The sequence below is a fragment of the Exophiala bonariae genome, assembly GCF_035927105.1.
Source record: "Exophiala bonariae strain CCFEE 5792 chromosome Unknown scaffold_4, whole genome shotgun sequence".
Lineage (NCBI taxonomy): Eukaryota > Fungi > Ascomycota > Eurotiomycetes > Chaetothyriales > Herpotrichiellaceae > Exophiala > Exophiala bonariae.
The window spans coordinates 39501-61437 of NW_027042479.1; the positions used below are offsets into that span (position 1 = coordinate 39501).

The following is a 21937-nucleotide window of genomic DNA, read 5'->3' on the forward strand; positions in this document are numbered from 1 at the left end:
CCACATCACACTGGGAAGACCATGTAGGGATAGTTCCCACCGTCGAATACTTACGACTGACGGACACGTAAATTTGTACACGGGTCAAGTCCCATTATATCGTCCGTGGTCACTTCCACAATTCTGTAGTAGAAGCTGCTTAGGTGACTACCATCATCCGTTTCGCCAAGTTACTGAATCAGTGGCCAAACAATTCCAGCCAAACTCACCAGATTTTTTCCTGTCCTCGAGTTCACCAGCCATGGCCAGCCATCTTTACGGTAACTACTTTTCTACCCGCTCACAAAGGGTTCTTTTCACTTTGGAAGAACTAGAGTACCCCTATGAGTGGCACTCAAAGGACTTTGCTAGGGGAGAGCACAAGGTAAGAAAGTGTGGGATCTACGTCAACAGTTTCATGGTTGCCATGCTGACGCGAGAGAACTCCATGTAGGCTCTTCCTTATGTCTCGGAACATCATCCATTCGGCAAAGTTCCTGCTTTCCAAGATGACCACGTAAAGCTATTTGAGTCTAGGGCCATCTGTCGCTATCTAGTGGCCAGGAAACCCGGACATCTGACGCCGCCCTTCGCTGGGACATCATCCGCCAGCCTTGTGCAAGGGGCTCGCTTCGAGCAGGCGGCTAGTGTTGAGCAATCATACTTCGAGCCGCCACTTGAGAAGCTCGGATTCGAGCTGATCTTCAAAAAGTGAGATTCCAATGGTCTTCCTGCTGCAGCGAACCATTTTTCTTACCAACCATCGTCCCGCATGTAACAGAATGCTTGGCTTTGGTGAGACAGATCAACAAGCAGTCGCTCATCAGAAGAAGTTGCTGCTGCAGACGCTTGATTACTACAACACGCTTTTATGCGAACAAGCGTATCTCGGTGGTCAGGCAAGTCTTATCACAAGCTGCTGTCTCCTGTGCTTTAGCTCTAGCCCTTCATCTAACGGATCATTTCCTGCAGGAGTTTTCCTTGATTGACATCTTCGCTGTTCCGTGGTTCGCATTTCTGGCAGATCGACTTAATTTCGGAGACGAAATCGCTTCTAGAAAGAACGTCCAGGCTTGGTGGACATCAGTCAGTGAGCGCCCGGCGTGGAGGAAGGTGCTCAGCCACCTTGAGCACTGAGTTGAATCTAGGCATAGTCTTTCTTAAAATAGATAGATGAGACTTTATTTGTCTTTGTTCTTCATATTTCTTCCCATCTCCCCTACCCAGTCTATATGATATAGCGATAGTATGCCTGATGGTTGTTCTTGCCAGGAAAACATGCTAACTGCCCAGTACAATATAATCCCGCACTCGTCTTTCATCCGCTTCGGCTACCCCCTAGGCTCTGTATTCCGGCCCTGTTGCCTAGACTAGTATGTCCCGTCGACGATGTCCATAATTTGAACCTTCTCAATTGCTGGAGTTAACACCCCTATCACAGTCTGATGATATGAATCTGACGCCGAATAGTAGTCCCGGTCCGCTGCAGTGGCGAACTCCATTACAAACTGATGCGTAAAATCGTTCTGCAGTTATGGTCAGACACATGTGCCACAACACCGGGCACAAAGTATATGCTTTACGTTGAGTGGTTCAGGCGACTGATCTTTGCCAATCTTCAGCGAGACAATGTATGACTGCTGGCTATCCCTTTGTAGACATTTTGCTTTCATGTCGCAAACTTGTTTTAGAATCTGAAGAATGGTAAGCGCTTCATGCGAGGGCGACGATGAGTTTTGTCTATATGGAATAGACTCTTGGGGCAGACATACATCGTCACGTGCAGCATCCTGCAAGTCCTTCTTGAACTGGACTTGTACGACTCGAGTGATGCTCATGATTATAACGTGAGAGAATGCTTTACTTCGAATAATGCTTGATTTGCTGTGAAGATGCTGTATTTGCAGTTGATATAAGTGCCACAAGGGCAGGACTTACGCAACAGTCTAGATTACTTACAAGCATGGGATTTGCCTAAGTCCGTTTCACTTCCTGTGGAGCCGGTCTCTGTGAAAGGCCAAGATACTCTACCATGTATGGCTTTTGTTGCTTGAACCACTCATATTTGTTAGGATTATGTATCTGCAGACCCAGAAGCACGTTGCCGTACAACAGCTAGCCATAACAATCGACAGCAATTGTTTTTCAATGAAGAACTATTCCTCACCCAACACATAATACAATAGACGCAGAGAATAGCGATCGCTATTACTAATCAAGGGTAGTACAGGCATTTAAAGATGTGTAGTGACCACACACTACTCTTTAGCCTTGAAAAATAGAATCGAGCACCGACTGGAGCGCCTCTTTCGACCCATTTTGCGCACCATCTGCCCTCCATGCAATGAAACCGTCCGGTCTGACCAGCAACGCCTGCCCTGGTCCGAGTTGGCACCTCTTCCCTAGTTTCCCTTCGACATCCTTCCATGGTGAAGAAGACGCATTGATCACATAGGTATCAATGGGAAATGAGATGCCCTGGGCAGCCTCAATCCAACGTGACTCGGATTCGGACGCCACGAGGACCAGATTCTGTTTAATGAGATCGAGCGATGAAACTTGTTTTATTGGTTCAGAGTCACTAGAAAGCCATGTGTGCGGGAACCTCGAGCCGGGAGCCGCACTTGGACTGGCGGGTGCATCATACTTCTCCGGTGCTTGACCACTGTCAGCAAGGAAAGCGCCCTCAGGATATCGAAATCCAAGTTCGACAGCAATGTCGTCGACTTCAGGAGCGGGTGGATCCTGTCGCACTACACGATTTTGAAAGCGAGCATGCGCCTGTCCCACTGTGAATTCATCAATTGGCTGTCGTTCGGCATTGTAGGTGGAAAGTAAAGAATTTGATGCCAACCCCTTGAGCACAAATGCCAATTTCCATGCGAGATTATGCGCATCCTAGAACTTGTGATCAGCAATCATTCTCAGATCATGCACAGGCTCGTTTTCCTTACAGCAATCCCAGTGTTTCCGCCCAAACCCCCTGTGGGGGGCATGACATGTGCTGCATCGCCAGCGAGGAAGACTCGCCCACCTGCACTGGTCAGACGATCTGCAGTGTAGGCGGCCATGGTCCAATATGACCGATTCTTCATTTGAACATCTAGGTCCTTCTCTTCAAGTCCCGCGCAATCGAAAAACCATTGCTTAGCTTCTTCATCCGAAACGGTACCTGGGGCAAAGTCCGTTCTGTCACCGACGTTGTTGACCATGAGCAACCCCTGTTTGCCGCCCTTTTCCATTCGAAATCCACCACCAATCTTTGGATTGGATACGTAAACCACGCCATGAACAGCTCTATTGCCGAGCCATGGTGTCATGTCGGCAGCGAAGAATACTGCCAGAGAATTTCGCAGCACGCCCGGCCCATCCCAATTGATGCCCTCCTTTTGCCTAGTTGGACTGCGGCCACCATCACACGCCACGAGAAAAGTGGTTTTATATTTCTTGTACTCCTCTGTTCCAGCCGCCTTCACCACCACGACAACACCATCTGACAATTCTTCATAGTGGACTACCTCGGTAGCGTGCTGTTGTTTTGCGCCAACGTTGAAGCGATCTTCGTTCTTGCCAAGGATCGGCTCAAACATACTCTGCGAGATCCATACCCAGCTTGAAGGTGTGACCTCTTTGACCTTTTCCGGATCATGTTCCTGCAAAAGGGCTAATGTCTTGCCGTTTACGAGTTTCTCAACAATGATCATGCCAGCATTGAGATCAAATTCACTTTTACTTTGCTCGAGGGTGAAGTTTTCAAGACCAAGCTGGCGCAAAATTTCACTTGTTCGAAAATTCAGACCCGCAGCGCGTGGATGAGTCCCTGACGATGGATGTCGATCAAAAGAGATGGATTTGATGCTGATATAAGGAGGTCAGACTCGATTTGGCCCACCGATACCAGATGCCAAGCTCACCCGTGGTATCCAAGCAACAATCCTAAGCTCTTCCCCACCATGCTCGATCCGATTATGATGACAGGCCATTCCTCGTCTTCGAAGGGTATTTTGGAATGGTCAAACTCATTGTATGCGAAGGCTGATTTCTTCAGTGAAGAAGATGTGAGGGTTTCATCAACATCGATGGCACGCTGTTTTGGAAGATCTTGCACAGATCCCATTTCTTTCTCTGTATTCTTATTCTTCTTCTTTGGCTTCAGGACCTTTTTTCTTGACTTTGCTTTTAAACAAGGGAAATCTGAGGGTTTTTGAAGAGCGTTTCGATCTGTGGAAAGCAACGCTGGCTATTACCACCCCAGATTTCCATGATGCGTCACTATTATGGGAGGGTGCCAGACTTCAGCCTGTTTACTCCGTAGAGTGGTAGCCGGTGGGACTGCCGTGTCCAGATTGTGAATCAAGTCTTGACAACCATGTGCGAACTCTCATGAGTGCCTGATTTCGGGTCGTACCAAAATCTTATCTTCTCCGCATGAAATGGTAGGAACAGACTTCCCACTCAAAGTTAATACCTCCACTTTTTTTTTTTCAACTGCCGGAGACGAAGTTGGTGGTTTTCAGGGATATCAGCCACACATCACGTGGTTCTGTATTGATGTAAGGACCGAGCCCAAGGTGGATGAAAGCTGTGTTTGCATTCTAGACAAAGTTGAGGGCAGGGTCTCATCGGACAGCGCATTACGCTACGTATGCACTAGCAGATGATAGCAACCGAAGTCTCAAAATGTCTATGTAACCTGAGACTGTTGAAGCAGATGCTGCGCGTCCGCAGTGGCGAACGACGACCAGCAGTATTTGATGAAATGCTCTGGAAATTGTGCATCAGGCACAAACCGCTTCAGGTCTGGCATCATTTCCCTCCTTCTTTCCTCGTTCACCTTCGACATATACATGACGGTAACAGCACGTGCATAGCGAGCCTTGTTGTAAAGTTCCAGCCGCTGCGAAATTTGAGCCGTTGTACTCTCACGCGGGAAGAGCGCACCAAGGGCTGCTCCATCCTCGAAACTTTGGGCACCTCCCTGTCCTTGATCTGCCCTGAAATTAGTTATGACGAAGCAAATGTAAGGTGTTCAGATACTGACGCGGAAGAGTTGGATGAGCGGCATCACCAACAAGCACAAGTCGACTCTTCCAGAAAACGGTTGGCGGTGTCCTTGAGGCCAAGCTCCAGAGTTTTAAATCCTCCGCCATCTTGCACATCTCGATCAGTGGGAGACAAAACCCAGAGTATGTCTCCAGCAAGTCATCGATGTTTGCGCCGGCCAGCCAGGATGATTCTGCCGCACTTGGAAACTCTGAGGTGGGATGCATAGCCACGACGTTCAGTAATTGGCCCTGTCGGCATGGATACAGGACTAGCCGTCTGTCTCGACTTGTGAAGCACTGCAAACCGTCGAGCACGTGTTCAACAAAGAAGTCGCGTGTAAGCTTATTTGCCTGAATCTTCTCCATCGGAACCAGAAATCGAAACGTGTTCTGCCCCGTAGTCTTTTTCTCGTGTGGCGTTCCAGCTACGGCAGTAACTGATCGAGACTGACTTGTTAGTGCGGGTCAACCGCGCTGCCACGGTCATTTGATCTTACATGTATGCCATCTGCTCCCACTATCAAGTCCGCAGTATGAGTTGTTCCATCTTCGAGAACGACAGTCGCAGTATCAGCATTCTGTAAAGTTCAAGCGATCACCATTAGCCCTCTTAGACTGCCAGACTCGCTAGCAATGGAAATAGACTTCAAGTATAGCTTACCACTGATCGGACTTTGCTTGCGAGATGTATGATTGGCTTCTTTCCGTTCACAGTTTCCAGCGCTCGTTTATGGAGGGTGCTGTGCAGATCAACTCTGTGCGATAGCAACCATTCATCTTGTGTACCCAATGCCGCTTGAAGCTCTTTGGTGTCCTGTCGGTGTTAGCGCCTCACTATCCTGGCGATCCAAGCATCACCAACCACTGCCTTGAAGATCAGCTTGCCATTTGAATCGTTGACAGTCAAGTGATGGCAGAAAGCTGGGCTGAGGGTGGAAAAGTCACAACCCCACTCCTTCAGTATTCTTGTCGCATTCGGGGGGATGTGAATAGCTGCGCCGACTTCGTTCATGAAAGACGATTGCTCGAACACCTGCAGTCATCAGCAGTGCCATGGTGAAACATACACATGTCGCCAGCAAGACGAACCAACCGATAACATCAAGGACGACGGGAATGCGCTTTACCTCAACATCATGGCCTTGATTATTCAAAGCTATAGCGGTGCCAAGACCGGCCAATCCTGCCCCAATCACGATGACTTTCAAAGGCATTGCAAAAAAGCTTGAGTAGGCGTAGTGTCAACTGTAGTGACCAGGCAAATAGTTCCCTTAATGGCGGTCACCGCAACATTATCTAGGCATTCCTTGTCTCCATTTGCACCCGAGATTCGTGTAAAACTTGGGTCATGACTCGATAGACACGTCCAGACTCTCAAAACCCGGGTATTGCAGTACCTCGCGGCTTCCGCCCCACACGGCCGACACCAAAGCCATTCTGGAAGTCTACAGACATAAATGTGACATCTGACGAGCTAGCTCCGGCGCGATGGTTTATCTCCGCGCGAGCTACTCACCATAAGAGAGAGCTGAATGACTCTCGCCTTGTCCCAGCACAATTGTTGTTGCTGCTCAATGGGAAATGAAATCTTTCTGACGACCTAAACACCCATTCCAAACGAACATCATGCCTACTCAGCAGGAGATCTCAGCAATCTTTGACAACATTGCCCAGGGCAGATTGGCAGACTTTTTTCTCCATGTGCATCCCGATGTGGACTGGACAGTGAAAGGTTGGCTTTACCATTTCAGCTGACTACATTTTCTTCTGCTCTGGCTCTGCTTTGGCTAAGCACAAAACCTTAGGCACCTTTTGCCCAATCTCGGGTCACTACAAATCGGCAAAAGCATTCCAAGACGGGACGAATGCCCTGAGCAGGACCTGGGCTGTACCCTTGAAATTGGTGATTCAAGACATCATTTCCGATGGCAATCAGGCATGTGTTGAGCTTAAGGCTGTCGATGTTCATTGCAAAAATGGACTTCCATTCACAAACGAGTATGCCTGGATAGTGACTTTTAACGATGAGAACAAGATCGTCAAAGTGCGAGCATACATGGATACGTAGGTTAGGTTCGCACCGTACAAGAGACCATCGCTAACCGCCATCTACAGGGAGTTGGTTACTAAGGCAATCGAGCAGAACCGTTAGATTCGCAAAAACAGATCCAAATTGTGTTTGAGAGTTACGAGCCTGGAGCTACTCATACACCTATGGATTCTATGCGAACGAAACATCGCTCAAGACTTAGACTTGCAGAATATAAAAAGTGATAGAACTCTAAAGGACCCATGATGTCTGCTGGAACACATGTTGCCAATTCGAAGCGTAAATATGATGCTGTTGTTATATATGCGCCGTGTGAGGGATAAGCTCTTTCTGAAGAGATAGAGAAATAAAGGAAGATTTTCGAACTTGAATTTCACCCAGAAGGTGTCTCGAGCAGCACTAGAAATAGCGCAGGCCAAATTGGCGAAGCTCACAAGACCCCTGGATTGAGCAGGGAAGTGCCAACATCAGCCCAGAACCCTTAGCGTCGCTGGCTGTAATGCAATCCTTTACGTGAGAGATATAGGGCAGTAGATGTCGCAGTCAACAGAATTGCCACTCCCAGGATCAAACCCTGTTCAAAGAACGACATTCTCCCGCCTTTGGGCTGCTTGATCTTTCCCAGGTTCAGGTTGTGAGAAGATAGCGAGATTCTATCTGTAGCAGCATTGCATGGCTTGCTAAGAGCCGTTTGAATGATGGGCTTGTTGTTCGAGAAGTCCTCGGGGCGATAGGGAAGCTCGTAAGATTGCCCGGAAGTAGACGGGTTCACTTCAACTGCATGATTCTTGTGGTCAGCAGCAGCTCTGAAATGAGATATTGGGGCTCATACCAGATGCACGCAGAGGAATATCATTCACAAACACTTGCTGAGCATTCGTGAAGCTTCCAATGTAGAAAGCAGATTTCCCATCTGCAAATACGTAAATGGCTTGTGCGCTTCTTGTACCATTTCTCGAGGGCTGTTAGCCAATGAATTATATGCATGCGGGCTAGAGAAAGAGTACAGGAACATACACTTTGTTGAACATGTCGATGCCATGATCAAGACTTCGAATGGGTATCAAGAGAAGCACCTTGCCTGCCGCTGATATTGCCTTGGTGGCCTTGCCAACAGTCTCCGCTGTGATTGAGCTGCTGCAGGTGTTAGAATTGATCAATCCATCGCGAACGTCACAGGAAATGGCTTTACTCTGTATTGCTTATTTGAATGACCGGAGAATTCGACTTCTTCGCACGCTGCTCGTAAGATGCAGGGAATGTTGCTTTGATCGACTTGAGCATTTCCTTAAGACCAGACGAACCTACCCCGGTATTTTTCTGCAAGTCTGCTGTATATGTTGCCTTTTCCAGCAGACTTCCCAACTCCTCGGTCAAGAATTCGTCCACGAAGCACATACGTGGCATTTTAGATGTATCGCTGCGTGAACTTTGTAGCACCATTGCATGAAGATGCGCCGCAACATTTTCCAAGTCCTTTGTGGTTCGGTCAACGAATATTGCTGGCAGACCTGTAGCTGGTTCATGGATGCGTATGGACGGGTTGACCTCCAATAGTGCCTTTTTTAACTCTTCCTTGTCGTCCGAACTTTGCAAAACAGCAACCCCAAAGTGCCGCGATATCAAATCTTTCAACGGCTCTGGCTGACAGTTGAGAACAACGCCAACAGCCTCATGATCGAAGCTCTCCAAAATCAATTTCTGCAAAAGGTTGTTCGTACTCGTCGTCGAAGGCTCGAGTAGTACCACCACGGCACTTCCAGCCGCCACGGCAGCAGCTAGAGGAATCATCGTCGAGGAAAATGGACAATGTGTTGCTGGGACAATGAGGGTCGGTCCTAAGGCGAACAAATTGGAGGATATGCTATGTCCTGCCTTGATTGACCGTTCAGTGCATAAGGCGCCGGGAAAGTCCAAATCACCATATAGAGCTTTTATCACATCAAGCACCAGTCTCAACTCTTCGGCCGCGGCCGCTGGTGTGGTGTGGAGGTCTGTCCTTGCAGATTAGTAAGTAGGACAAAGGAACAATCGCAGCCTGGATTGAGGTTGTAAACGGACCTTGACCGATCGCCTTGACAAGCTCTGTACTTTGTTTCTTGACATTGGTGTGCAAATTGGCAAGCTCCTTCTGTCGTTGGAGAACGTTCTCCAATCGACGTTCCATCCATGCTGTGTTAACTCGTTGATACACTGTTGACGCCGACATATTCGATACAACCATACATACAATTGAGGATAAGATCACCACCTTCAGAGCACCGAGAACTTTTTTGGGATAGCAAAGGGTGTTGTTCAAGACACGGTCTGTAAATCAGCCGCTAAGGCTCCGTGGTGGCCGGGTAGCCTTTGCGGATCACTGCCAGCCCGGTTCGGCTCCACGAATTTGGGACTAAGATCTGATGGGATTGCCTTCATATCCCATTTGGGATTCAACTCACGCTGGAGTGGCAGGCAATCAAAGCTCCAAATATTGCATGGTCAGATTTCAGTGGTTGATTGTCGCCTTCAGCAGCTGACAATCATCATCAGCTTCATCAGTCGCGATCATTCGCCATGGGTAGCATAGAGAAGAAGAAAGGTCAGCGCAATACACTCCTGCGGTATACTCCAGCTAACGCCAACCCTTAGCGACACCTGTTTTTTTATTCTCACATGGATCGACAATGATGCTGGGAGAGGAGTCGGAACCCGCGAGAGTATGGGAGGAAGTTGGACAGGAAGCACTTCGACGAGGAGTCAAGCGAATTGTTATGATGGTCAGTCATGGGTCGAGTGCAAGCATGTTTGTTCAAACTAACGATTAGATAGGGGGCGCATTGGGATGCTATGGGAGATTATATCGATGTCAGCATGAATCCGGATGCTAAATTACTTCCCGTGGGATCCGTTAAGGACGATCGATACCTTCCCTACAAAATGGTTGCTGACCTGAAGGGAGCTGAACGTGTTATTACTCTCCTTCGAGCGGCGGGTATCAAGGCACGACCTAACCGACAATTCGACTGGATACACGACACATTCCTAGTCATTATACGCATGTTTCCACGTTGCCTACCCTTGCCAACAACGATTGTGTCAATGAACGCTCGATACGACCCTCACTTCCACCTAAAAATTGGTGCAGCATTGAGCCCTCTACGCTATGAAGATACGCTGATCATTGGAAGTGGGGGTTCGGTGCACAACCTCTATCACAACCATTTCTATCAAATGATCCAATGGAGAGACAATTTTGCTCAACCTGTACCCCCAGAGCCGTGGGGACTCGAGTTTCGCCAAGCTGTTGAAGATGTCATTACTCAAAACACTGGACCGGAACTACGTCGAGCGATGACGAGACTTATGAAACATCCGAGGTACAAGATGGCCCACGGGACAGATGACCACTGGATGGCCTCGTTATTTGCAGCTGGGGCGGCTGGAGGCGAGGACGACGTGGGCCCCAATGTGTTGATGGCTGAGTGTTGGGAATTGGTCAACATGTGCAATACACAATACCAGTTGGGTCCATGGGATTAAAGGAATTAAAGGAAATCATTCGAAAGCATCTCCTCAAAGTGAGCGAGCCTCCCGGATGTCACAGTTGATGCTTTGTACCTGATCAATTCAATGACGATAGCAGACATTGATAGGATGTTCGAGTTACATTTGCTTCCGTAAATTGCCCTTGTATCTTGAAATTCATTTTATCATTCGGTGCTGAAAAGGGGCTTCCGATAATGCTCTCCAACCAATCCATGCCATTCTTACACAGGTGGTGCTTAAATCCATTCACCATTCTCCACCAACCTTAGTTAGACCATAATCAGTGAATCTACCTGCTGTATTTCTCCAGACCAGAGACCATGCCTTGATCGCCCAAAGAGGTTATATATCTGCTCGTGCATACACTTGGGACTTGAGTACTAACCGTTATCAGGGAGCATCCACGAATCATAATACCTCCTACTATCATAAACATTAGACCTTGCTTTCTCTCTTCGAGATCAAGCTCCCTATTTACTGGGCGAAAATTCGGAATACTTCGGTGCCTATTGTTCCACCAAACTGGATTTGAAGTTGGGTATGGAACGGTAGGGTGCACAGCAAGGGTGGGATCGAAGGCAGCCGGTTGTGCCTGTCGCCAAACGCCGTGGACGACTTCTATTTCGTCGCTCAGTCCTTCGTGTTCTTTCTCTGGAGAATGATGGATATCGTAGTCTCGAATTAGGCTCAGGGTGAGCGGTTCGATACGCTGATTAGGTGGCTGGTCTGCGTGCAGAGTTGTGGTTGTACTGAAAACAGCCGCCATGTTTAGGCCTGGGCTAAGAATATGAGCAATGTTTGTTATCAAAGAGTAACGTCTGCGGCATTGTTTGTTCTCGAGATTATGTCTGGCCCCCAACTTTTCGAGACCATTCACATGCACAGGCGATATGTGAACGCTGTGGGCCCGACCCGAGCGTCCCACTGAACCCGAGCTTGACTGTGTAAAGACTGGATTTCACGACGTGACGGCAGATCTTCGGCGGAAAACAGTCACATTTCTACATTAGTTGAAAGTGCATAAACATTCCATGCTTTTAGAACGTTCCAAGAAAACTTTGTCAAGCTTGCAAAATTCGAAGCGCGGAAATCGTTCAGGATGACACAAAATCATGCCGGGTTGATAGATACGGAATCCTTTCCGTACATCTTTATGCAAGATGTAGAGATACCATTGAAAACTTTCGAGAAGGGCTTTTTGAGATGCAATGTATACTCACCGAAAGATGCTGCTCCATCTGGCAGCAAGAAGTACCCTGTTATTGCGACTTATGGCCCCTGTATGTATCTTCCTATGTCTGAAACTGAAGTGATATCACTGAACAGCCCTTGTAGATGGAAAAGATGTTTCCTATGAGAGCTTTAATAAAAAGAGTTGGGACCAGCTGAATACAGAGATGAAATCGGCTCATTCATCCTGGGAAACACCTGATCCTGGCTACTGGACTAAGCAAGGCTACATCATCGTGCGCACCGATGAGAGAGGTTCTGGACAAAGTCCAGGTCTTCTCGACACCATGTCTCGAGGCACATCGGAAGCTTTCTTTGATGTTGTTGAGTGGTGCTCGGAACAACCATGGTCGACTGGAAAAGTTGGTCTGCTTGGTATTAGCTACTTTGCAGGTACTCAATGGAGGGTAGCAGCACGCAAACCGAAGGGCCTAGCTGCCATAATTCCTTGGGAGGGTATGAGTGATTACTATCGGGACAGAGTAAGACATGGGGGTATATTATCTGATAGATTTATTGGTAAGTCTATCTGATATCGTGGTGGTATAGCCTAGATTCTCTAACTCGATTCATCCGGCCTAGACTTTTGGTGGAAGAATGGTGTTCAGCCAAATCAATATGGAATGCCCGGTCGGGCTGCTCGTAAGTGGGGACGAGACACGATCGAGGGCGACCTTGATAAGGCGACTTTGGAACAAAACAGACGAAACCAAACCCTTGACACAGTAACTCATAAATTTCGAGACGAGGACTACTACAAGACAAGAGACTATTCACCAGAGGATATAACAACTCCACTGCTCAGCGTTGCCAATTGGGTAAGCTGAGCTGCTGAGATATTTTACAACCGCTGACTCGTTGGAAGGGCGGTATACTACTTCACCTCCGCGGCAATGTTCTGGGCTGGATGAGAGCCAGCTCCGAGCACAAGTTTCTCCACTTTATCGTTGGCAGGCACGATCTTCCTTTCTACTACGCCCATTGTGCTCGACTGCAACGCTCATTCTTCGATTGCTTCTTAAAAGGTAATGATGAAGATGGCTGGAAGTCTGGAAAGCAACCCAGAGTCAAGCTATGTCTACGAGAAGGCGATGCAGGAGTCGACGATCCGGAACGAGAATTGTTATTCCCTCATCGAGAGGAGATAGATTGGCCTATACCCGACACAACATATACCAAGTACTACCTAACTGCAGAGCAGCAACTTTCAACAACTAGCCAATCGAATGTTACGTCTTTTGCATACGATGCCATGGAGGGGTAAGTTTTCGTCTATCAGCAAAATTCGGGGAGCGATAGCTAATAATCAAAACTGTTCAAAGGAAACCGCTATGCTTTACACATAAGACCTCGGCGAGGCTCGAAATAACTGGACACATCGTGGCACATTTGACAGTGAGTGCGTCTCGTTCGAAGGCAGATGCGTCGCCTCCGTCTGACATCGATCTGTTCGTTACCCTTCGCAAACTCGACCAATCTGGAAATGAAGTCTACTTTACGGGTACGATGGGAGACCCTGTGCCGATTACGAAAGGTTGGTTGAGGATGTCTCTGAGGAAGACAAACGCCACGAATCCAGGGCATCACAAATATCTGCCTTATCGGGATTACTTTAGCACGGACGTGGAAAAAATTGCCGAAAATGAACATTATGAGGTAGATGTTGAGATCTGGCCAACCAACGTAGTGTTGGAATCCGGCCAGAGTTTGGTATTTGAAGTGGCTGGGCATGACACGCAAGGAGTGGGCAAATTTTCTCATGAGCATCCTGAAGATCGCAAGCCAGAGGATTTCGCGGGCATCAACAGCATACACATCGGTGGGAACCATAGCTTCATCACGTTGCCTGTAATTGCTCGTGGCTAACATGAACAGCGAGAGAAGCTGGAAATTAGGAGAATAGATACGACAGACAAAAAGTGGCTAGAAGACTAACGGCGACATTATTCTTGAAATTCGTCGCCTTTGGAGTTGTGACCCGTGAAACGTGATTCTGCTCATTGAAAGGCACTACGACGCGGGCTTTTCGTAGTTTGTAGTATTTTAGGAGGAACACAAATGCCATGAAGTCCAGCTAGATAACAGCGTTGAGCGATTCATTAAATATCGAATAACTAATAATGACTTCGCAATATCTAAACAGGTTTTCGAGTTAAGAAATGGTTTCCTCCCGCCATCTAACTGGGGACTAGATCTCTCTTGGTGCTTTTAGGCAGCTTGACCATGGACTTTGTGAGACTCAGCCTAACACCGGCTCAAGCACAAGTGCCTCAAGCGGCCGGAAATAGTTCTACGCAGCTTCGCGACTGAAACATCGTCTGTCTTTTGTGGGGCCGAGGTCACTCAGCTTTATCCTCCCCATTGAGATGCTAACCAAGGGTCAAGCCATGTTACAGGAAACAAGCCCATGCGTCAACGGCTCCACTGATCCAAGCCTCATACATACAAAATATATTTCTACATATAGTAACCACGATCAGATTTTGTGAAAGCTCTATCCTGGGAAGCGTGATTCCGATACTACCGAAATACCTAGAAGCTTCAGCAAGATTAAAGAAAAGATGTCTTTACGTATTGCAGGATTTGAAACAGCTATAGCCCCTACGATACCATTGACAAACAAAGAAGCTCTAGGGAAATATGATCCATTCAATCCGAGCAAAAAGACCATCAAGAAGGGATACCGCCAATCAGAGGATGTCGCCACATTCCAGGTCGATACTATCTTCGAAAAGGACTATGCTATTCCTCTGCGAGATGGGGTGAAGATCTACGTCGATATATTCCGACCGACTGGGAACGAAAAGGTTCCTGCCATTGTGATCTGGAGCCCGTATGGAAAGTCTGGTAATGGTAGGTGTTCCATCCATCGATGCGATATCAAAGTGTATTAATAGGCTCAACTCAGGCCCCAATAGTCTAGACATGCTTCCAGGACGCTTCGGAGTTCAGAAAGATCGCCTTAGTGGATACGAAAAGTTCGAAGGCTTGGATCCGGCTGAATGGGTGGCGAAAGGATATGCGATCGTTAACGTAGACTTGAGAGGCTCATGGGACTCTGAGGGTGTTGTTCCGTAAGTGTGCTATCTCCAAACTGCAGATCAGTGTCATGTCACTAACATCGATGCTGAACAGGTGGTTAGGCGAACAGGATGGAAAGGACGGGTACGATGCAATTGAGTATATTGCTCAGCTTGACTGGTGCACCGGCAAGGTCGGTACTGCTGGCAACAGCTGGCTTGCCATGTCCCAATGGTTCATCGCTGCGCAGCAACCACCGCATCTCGCAGCAATTGCTCCATGGGAAGGTGCGGCTGACTTTTACCGTGACACACTAGCTCGAGGTGGAGTACCCTACCCCTATGATACGATGTGGGGATTCCTTCAAAATACCCAAGTGTCGCGTAATGGCGTCGAAGGCGTCATTCAGATGTTGGAGAGATACCCGCTTTACAATGAGTATTGGGAGGATAAGCGAGCCAAGGTGGACAAAATAACGGTGCCGGCTTACGTGCTTGCAAGCTACTCGAGTGCGCTTCATACAACGGGATCTATTCGTTCTTTCAATGAGCTAGCATCTAAGGATAAATGGTAAGCTATACAAGTCTGCTCAGAACAAAGGGTCAAACATTACCCTCTAGGTCGTGCCAGTCCACTGACTTTCTGGTCCTTTGGCAAAATAGGTTACGAATTCATCCTAGACAGGAATGGTCAGACCTTTATAAAGAGGAAAACACCGTGGAGCTGGATCGGTTCTTCGCCCATTTCCTCAAAGGGGTTGAAAATGACTTCACTCAAGTACCAAAAGTCCGAGTTTCGTTCTTAGGTTTCAACAAAGTGAGTGGTTACCAATTTTCTTATCACTTCTCACCGAAAGCTGACATGGCCTTCAGGACTATGAGGAGAATATTGTCTTCCCCGAATATCCGATACCTCAAGCCAAATATACAAAATTCTATCTTGGGAAAGATTCAAAGCTTCACGAAGAGCCCTCAGACGAGATTGGTACTCTTTCTTATGATGGAAGCTATTTCCCAAAGCAAGACGACAACGACCTGGAAGAAATCTTATTCAGCCACAAATTCACTAAGCCGACATGGTTAGCTGGCTATTCATGGCTTGTCATTCACGTCTCGAACGCCACCGAAGACGATTTCGACGTCTTTGTGCAGGTTAGGAAACTAGATGCAGTGGGAAAACTTGTCCAGAATATGAACGTACCACTGAAAGACTTTGTTCCACCAGTCTCGGACCCTTCAGAGGTACACAACTCGTGTTTCCTCAAATATCTTGGGGCGCCCGGAACATTGAGGGCTAGTCATGCCGTCAGTAAGATCCCAACTTCAGATAAAAGGCTTGGGGACTGGCCAGAGTACTCCCACACGAAGAGAGAATCGATTGTTCCTGGAACTATCACTCGGCTTGAAGTGCCCGTCTGGCCCACTGGAATCATTTTTGACGCAGGTGAATCCCTCGTCGTGAAAATTGCGGGTCACTATATGGGTATGATGGAGTTTGACTCAATGGCGGGAAAATCGCATCACAACAAAGGCATACAGACTCTTCATTTTGGCGGTAAATATGACAGTCATTTGGTTGTGCCACTATTGGATCCAGTCAAGAACTAGGCGGTGAATCAGGCGGCATAATCTCGAGGGAATCAGAATAGAGCATCTATCCAATGAAAATATACAATGTCAAACCTGATAACTCGCAATCTTCCAATGGTCCTCATAATTGCAGTGTGAGTGGCTCAATCAGCAGTTACGTGCTTAAAGACGTATGATTGTAATGACTATTCTGCGAGCTGGTAAAGATTGGCCTGGCTTACTGCTCGTCGTGGCCGGCCTTTTATGACTTCGCCAGGTCGTACATGAATTCGGAAGGCTGGCCATATATAAGGGGTTGCTTAACATTGTCAAAGAAGTCATACGATCAAAGACTCGCCAAATGATTGAAAGTGACCAACGAGACAAAACAGGTTTGTAAACCTCAGCATGTGACAGCATTCCCCGAGACTTGATTTTATTCGTGAAGAATGCGGGCGTAGCACTCGAACTCCTCTACAGGCTCGCCAACAACTACCAGTCTTTTCTCCAAGTTGGCCTGATGTTCTCCGGATATCCTTCTTCTCCCAGTTCCCTGCCGTCTTTCTCAGGTGCGACAGACGGCATAAGCACAAATACGACTCTTGCAGCTCTGTCACTCAAATTATTCCATTGATGGATAGTCTATTCGACACCTGTCAGCAGTATTCAACCACAAAGACAACGTTTGATTCTTACAGCCTGCTGGACAACAATATCTCCTGCACGAGCGATGGATCGACTACCATCCTCAAGCACTAGTTCCATCTCTCCGTCTAGAATAATGCCATAATCAAGACTGAGCGTGCGATGATTGTGTCCTTGTGAATTAGCTGGGAAGTCGACGACACGGATCAGAGACCCAGATGCATAGATATGAACTTTCCCTTCAGCAGCATCCTTGGTCGCGAGTTCAGCTGGATATTTCTCATGTTGCCATATCGTTCTTGCATTAGACGCGAAGCCCGCAATGAGCTCTTGCTCGTCTTCGAGTAAAAGTCCAGATTTGAGGTCATTATGTGTGGTGACTATGCGTCTGACCTTAGAGCCTGTTTCTATACCCATGGGCGCTGACTCGTATCTGTGTTCGTAGAGTTTCAGATGGTGTGTTTCCAGCCAGCCCTGTTATTGTTGTGATAGTCCACACCTCTAGAGTTGGAGACGTCGTATTATCATTTTTCACTTTGATGTCCGTGTCTCCTTGCCAAGCGTTGTCGGAATACCGAGTGATCCACACAGTCTGGCGTTTCAGTCACATTTTCTCGTGTATGCCTCTCGTGGAAGCATGGCCAATCTTGCGCACGCCCGAAAGCCGGCTCCACACGGGTCCTGATTGCCACGCCCATAATATTGTCTCACGAAAGCTTGGCCAATGTTGCTAACAACCAAGCTGCATTTCATCATTGCTCAAAGCTTGCGTGGCCGACAAGTCCTTTCCACGGAGCTCCTTGGAGGCTTCATGGTGCCCAATCTGAAGTGACACCAGACATACTACACCCAGGTGGCAGATTGTAGCCTGCAATGCCGAAAAGCATATTCGGGTCTGCATGCATCCTTCACTGGATTTAGTTACTAGTGGGTCTTCCCCGATCAAGCTTGGTTCGTACATTCTGGGGGTGCAAAAGCCGACGACTACCTCCGACAAACTGTGGAGAACCGCGATGATGTAGCTATCGTGGGATTGGTATCTCCGTGACCACTCACGGCTCCACTCCCTAAGTAGTCCATTTCGGGAGCAGAATTGACTAGATGTCTCTTTTTTGGTTGCCGGCTCGACATTTTCTCCTACTAAGAAGTCCTCTTTTAGATTGCAACGCGGGTTGCAAAAAAACGAGGCCATGAACTACCCATTGTGTCCCTTCCCTGCTCCGTCAACATGCTTAGAAGTTGCGCTTTCACTAACGATCAAAGAGAAGGCCATGGTCTGGACATGATGCTAAGATTTCGATGATAAAGCACAAAGTAATACTATTCTAACTAGTAAATATCCCTTCAATTGCATAGCCAACAGGTAGATGAAGGATGAGACATTTCGGGCTATTGACGTATTGGCACACCTGCAGTGGTATCGAGCTCTACGAAAGTGATCAATATTGTCCGCAATACCGGACTGGGCATTGCCTAATGAAACAGCAGTAAGAAGATCATAAGGGAGAAATCAGAATGTGAAAAGTATCTCACAGTCGAGTTCCTTGTAGTCTGTAGCGCTGATCTACTTTGTTACGGATCTCTATGCCTTGAGTCCGAACTTACCCTTGGCGAAAATTGCGAGTGCTCTCCATCGTATGTCCTATTTGCCAATTGAAGGAAAACTAGTGGAAGCCGACTAGCATGAGGTGTAAGGATGGAATGTTGTACTACTTTAGATTTAGCCTGCAACGTAAGAGTGAGCTACGGGGACAGGAGAATTTGTTGCAAAGAATTTTGACTTTTATATCAAAACTGCAAATAGGGATGAAGACTTAGATTGTCCTTGTCAGCCGCAATTGACCATCAAATGAAGTATTGAACTGACTTCTCTCTGATCGAGCGATCCTCTCGTACTCAATCTCTACAAGGCTTTATCTCAACCCTTGAGTTCATAACGGTCAGGAACAACATGGGCATACAGTGTCTAGAGACTGGCAAGTTGTCATGGCTTCTACTCTGTAGCATTTGAGTCTTTCTCCACCTCAAGAGGAGCCTCAACGTGCATTGTGAAGTCTCCCTTATGATCAATCAAGAAGGCAGCGGCTAGGACAGACTGGTTAGTTTGGTTAAAAGCTCGTAAAGGGTCTAGTACTTGCCAATCACAGCTATAGCAGAGACTGCCAGACCAAATGCATGGACAGGGCGCAGTGATAGCAGGTATGCATGTTGTAAGGCATGCGCGCCAGCTCCAATGATCTGTGGTGTGACCCCAGGAATAGCCCCAAGTACAGCACTGTCATGACCACTCAAGGCTTGTATGAATAGACCTAGGTTCTCGGGACTCACTCCCAATGGTAGCACTGCTTCGGCGATTTCATGTGGCAGATTCTTGGATATTTGCGAAGAGAAGATGGCGTTCGCAATTGGGAGGCAGATAGCAGCACCAAATGATCGGGCAGTGATGAGTGCTCCGCTACCAATCGCAAGAAGCTCAGGAGGTGCGCTGAACTGGGCAGCGACGACAACAAGCGTCAGACAACCACCTAGTCCTAGACCCAGAAACACGGGATATCCATAAACATTCTTGGAGTCACCCAAACGCAGCGTCAACATAGTCACTTGGATTTTGTCAGTGATTCTCTGGCAATTTTTAGGGGTGTACCTACCATAGAACAGCACAAAACCAGAATAAGACATGACCACAGGCCATCTGAGTGATCTGCTCCAAGAGCAGTAGATAGAAGCCAGAATTGTGCTGACAGTGGCGCAGATGAAGACAATGCTGAAGTTGAAGCCCACCATGATTGGATTCGTGCTGTAAAGAACAGAGACTTCCAGCGGAAGGAAGGTGTTTGCCACAAAAAACGCCATCCCCTCAACGAATATTAGGAATAGTGCGATAGAAAAATTTCGATCATGTCTGAACAACTTGTGGTTGAACAAACCGTCTTTCTTGACAAATGCCTCATACCCAACAAGTGCTAAGAGAAGAACGATGCCAACAATGAATGGGCCGAGAACGTGACCATTTTTCCAACTGTACGGATTGTCAGACCAGGTGAGGCCAATAACAAAAACCGTGACTGATACGGGGAGCACAATAATGCCGACCCAGTCCAACCTCTTCAGTTTTTGACTTAGTGTGAAATTGACCTGTTCGAAGCGTGATGGTGGGTTGTATAAAAAGAGGAAAGCGGCTCCTGCAAAGGCAAATAGTCCAGTCGTGAAGTACCAGACGATGCGCCAACCGTCAATACTATGATTAGTGACGGCAGACCCCATGAGAAGTGCGACAATTGCGCCAATAGCAAAGATACCAGTGAGACCTCCTTGAGCTGCGGGACGAAATCGTCTTGGTAGAATCTCCGAGGCAATTGCGAAGAGAAGTGGCTGAGTTCCAGTGGAGCTACTTGCTAGCACATTTCCTGCCAGTGCAGTCTCGATATTGGTAGCGCGCGAGACTATTACACAGCCAACGATAGCCAGAACACATGAAACGAACATAGGCCATTTGCGGCCCCAGTAGTCGGCAGCTTGAGCAACCGGAGAACCAAGTGCGAGATTGATGATTGGGACTGTTTGCGACATCCATTGCGATTTAGACTGGCCGCCAATATCGGCAACCATACTTCGGGTTAGCTTTGTACGGATGGTCAGTGTGTTGCCGGAAAGGTAGGCCGGTGAAACTTACGAGTCCTGAAGTCACAATAACCATCATTTGTGCAAATCCAACGAAAAGCACAGCCTATTATGTTTAGTCCCCCTTGTATCTGCTTGAGATTCGATGCACTTACAAGATAGACAATGATGCATTTGGGAGTGAGGCCGTGATAGTTGTTCTGCTCAATCGTGGGGATTCGCTCAAGATGATTCGGAGTTTCGTCATCGTTACTACTGATCAGATCTGGTTGTTTCTCAGATGCATTCAGATGAGAGTCCATGGCTTAAATCCTTTGCTCGACCAATGAGATAGCAGTCACAATGGTAGTATTGCAAGGATGGTGAGTATTGGAAGAAGGAAGAAAATTCTATCAGGAGATGGAAGACTTGATATAGCATCACAATAGCCAAGCCGAAAGCAAAGAAAGGGAATGGTGGATATAGGGATGGTAGAGAGGGTCTTCCTTTGGTTGGTAAGGTTCTGAACATGAACCTAGAGAGGCGGATGAAGAAATTCTCCCAGAGACTGCCGACAGTTCTTGCCAGGAAAAAACGAATGCCGAACGTTCAATAATGTGTCAATTTTGTTAACTGAAGCGATATTCACGAGCTCGGGAGAGCGTCGAATTATCCGAAGTGTGTGATGCCTGAAAAAGGCTGCCAACCACTACTTCGAGTGTTACAGCTTGGTATATTCCATCATTGGCATGGCACTTTTTGGCCAGACTCTTTGATAGCCGAGCAGTCTTTTCCTACACACTTCTTGTCAAGAGACTGGTCCAAGAGACGACTGAACATCAATTTTGGGGCTAGGCTCGGCTCCACCGGGTACTCCTCAGCCTTGCTGGAAAAGCTGATTTACCTTAGGCAACTGCGCGGCGTAACGGGACCCATGAGGCGCCACTGACTTACCAGATACTCGCAAGACTGACGAGTCACAAGTAGCGCCACGCTGACCGGCTTCACAGGACGACATACCCCACAGACTTCCGCACTGCGTGAATGACTTCCGCGATGCAAGTCTGGCAATTGGAACTCTGAGATCCTTGGGACTGGGCTCATGGGGTTCAAATCGAGCAATCGCATTGTGAATTGATTCACAGGCACGGCACAGGCAGTTTCGTAGTGAGGCTCGCATGAATACACTATATGGACATATACGATCTTTCTTTGTGGGCATGACGTGCCCCCACTTCAAAGACAAGCTTCATTGCTCTACGTGGCCCAAT

At 47.6% G+C, this 21937-nt stretch overlaps 9 protein-coding genes across 9 annotated transcripts; 4 read left to right on the plus strand and 5 right to left on the minus strand.

Annotated features, from left to right (window-relative positions):
- Nucleotides 1-241: 241 nt before the first annotated feature.
- LTR84_009576 (uncharacterized protein) lies at nt 242-694 on the plus strand (the record flags this gene model as incomplete). The annotated part of the gene is made up of 2 exons (XM_064853115.1): nt 242-364; nt 434-694. 2 exons carry the CDS (start codon nt 242-244, stop codon nt 692-694), a joined length of 384 nt encoding a protein of 127 aa, XP_064709514.1.
- Nucleotides 695-2244: 1550 nt separating this feature from the next.
- LTR84_009577 (uncharacterized protein) lies at nt 2245-4096 on the minus strand (the record flags this gene model as incomplete). The annotated part of the gene is made up of 3 exons (XM_064853116.1): nt 2245-2877; nt 2934-3837; nt 3894-4096. 3 exons carry the CDS (start codon nt 4094-4096, stop codon nt 2245-2247), a joined length of 1740 nt encoding a protein of 579 aa, XP_064709515.1.
- Nucleotides 4097-4663: 567 nt separating this feature from the next.
- On the minus strand, nt 4664-6238 carry LTR84_009578 (uncharacterized protein; the record flags this gene model as incomplete). Its single annotated transcript, XM_064853117.1, has 6 exons — nt 4664-4968; nt 5021-5471; nt 5522-5602; nt 5686-5838; nt 5887-6057; nt 6092-6238. The coding sequence occupies 6 exons, from the start codon at nt 6236-6238 to the stop codon at nt 4664-4666; spliced, it is 1308 nt and encodes a 435-aa protein (XP_064709516.1).
- A 1317-nt stretch (nt 6239-7555) lies between these two features.
- LTR84_009579 (uncharacterized protein) lies at nt 7556-9283 on the minus strand (the record flags this gene model as incomplete). The annotated part of the gene is made up of 5 exons (XM_064853118.1): nt 7556-7851; nt 7907-8028; nt 8092-8211; nt 8267-9068; nt 9136-9283. The coding sequence occupies 5 exons, from the start codon at nt 9281-9283 to the stop codon at nt 7556-7558; spliced, it is 1488 nt and encodes a 495-aa protein (XP_064709517.1).
- A 457-nt stretch (nt 9284-9740) lies between these two features.
- LTR84_009580 (uncharacterized protein) lies at nt 9741-10596 on the plus strand (the record flags this gene model as incomplete). Its single annotated transcript, XM_064853119.1, has 2 exons — nt 9741-9833; nt 9886-10596. 2 exons carry the CDS (start codon nt 9741-9743, stop codon nt 10594-10596), a joined length of 804 nt encoding a protein of 267 aa, XP_064709518.1.
- A 1403-nt stretch (nt 10597-11999) lies between these two features.
- On the plus strand, nt 12000-13698 carry LTR84_009581 (uncharacterized protein; the record flags this gene model as incomplete). Its single annotated transcript, XM_064853120.1, has 4 exons — nt 12000-12351; nt 12415-12650; nt 12698-13092; nt 13155-13698. The coding sequence occupies 4 exons, from the start codon at nt 12000-12002 to the stop codon at nt 13696-13698; spliced, it is 1527 nt and encodes a 508-aa protein (XP_064709519.1).
- Nucleotides 13699-14055: 357 nt separating this feature from the next.
- LTR84_009582 (uncharacterized protein) lies at nt 14056-16460 on the plus strand (the record flags this gene model as incomplete). Its single annotated transcript, XM_064853121.1, has 6 exons — nt 14056-14064; nt 14325-14685; nt 14741-14906; nt 14968-15423; nt 15516-15669; nt 15726-16460. 6 exons carry the CDS (start codon nt 14056-14058, stop codon nt 16458-16460), a joined length of 1881 nt encoding a protein of 626 aa, XP_064709520.1.
- A 453-nt stretch (nt 16461-16913) lies between these two features.
- LTR84_009583 (uncharacterized protein) lies at nt 16914-17483 on the minus strand (the record flags this gene model as incomplete). Its single annotated transcript, XM_064853122.1, has 2 exons — nt 16914-17063; nt 17118-17483. 2 exons carry the CDS (start codon nt 17481-17483, stop codon nt 16914-16916), a joined length of 516 nt encoding a protein of 171 aa, XP_064709521.1.
- Nucleotides 17484-19193: 1710 nt separating this feature from the next.
- On the minus strand, nt 19194-20989 carry LTR84_009584 (uncharacterized protein; the record flags this gene model as incomplete). Its single annotated transcript, XM_064853123.1, has 3 exons — nt 19194-20687; nt 20740-20793; nt 20843-20989. The coding sequence occupies 3 exons, from the start codon at nt 20987-20989 to the stop codon at nt 19194-19196; spliced, it is 1695 nt and encodes a 564-aa protein (XP_064709522.1).
- Nucleotides 20990-21937: the final 948 nt, after the last annotated feature.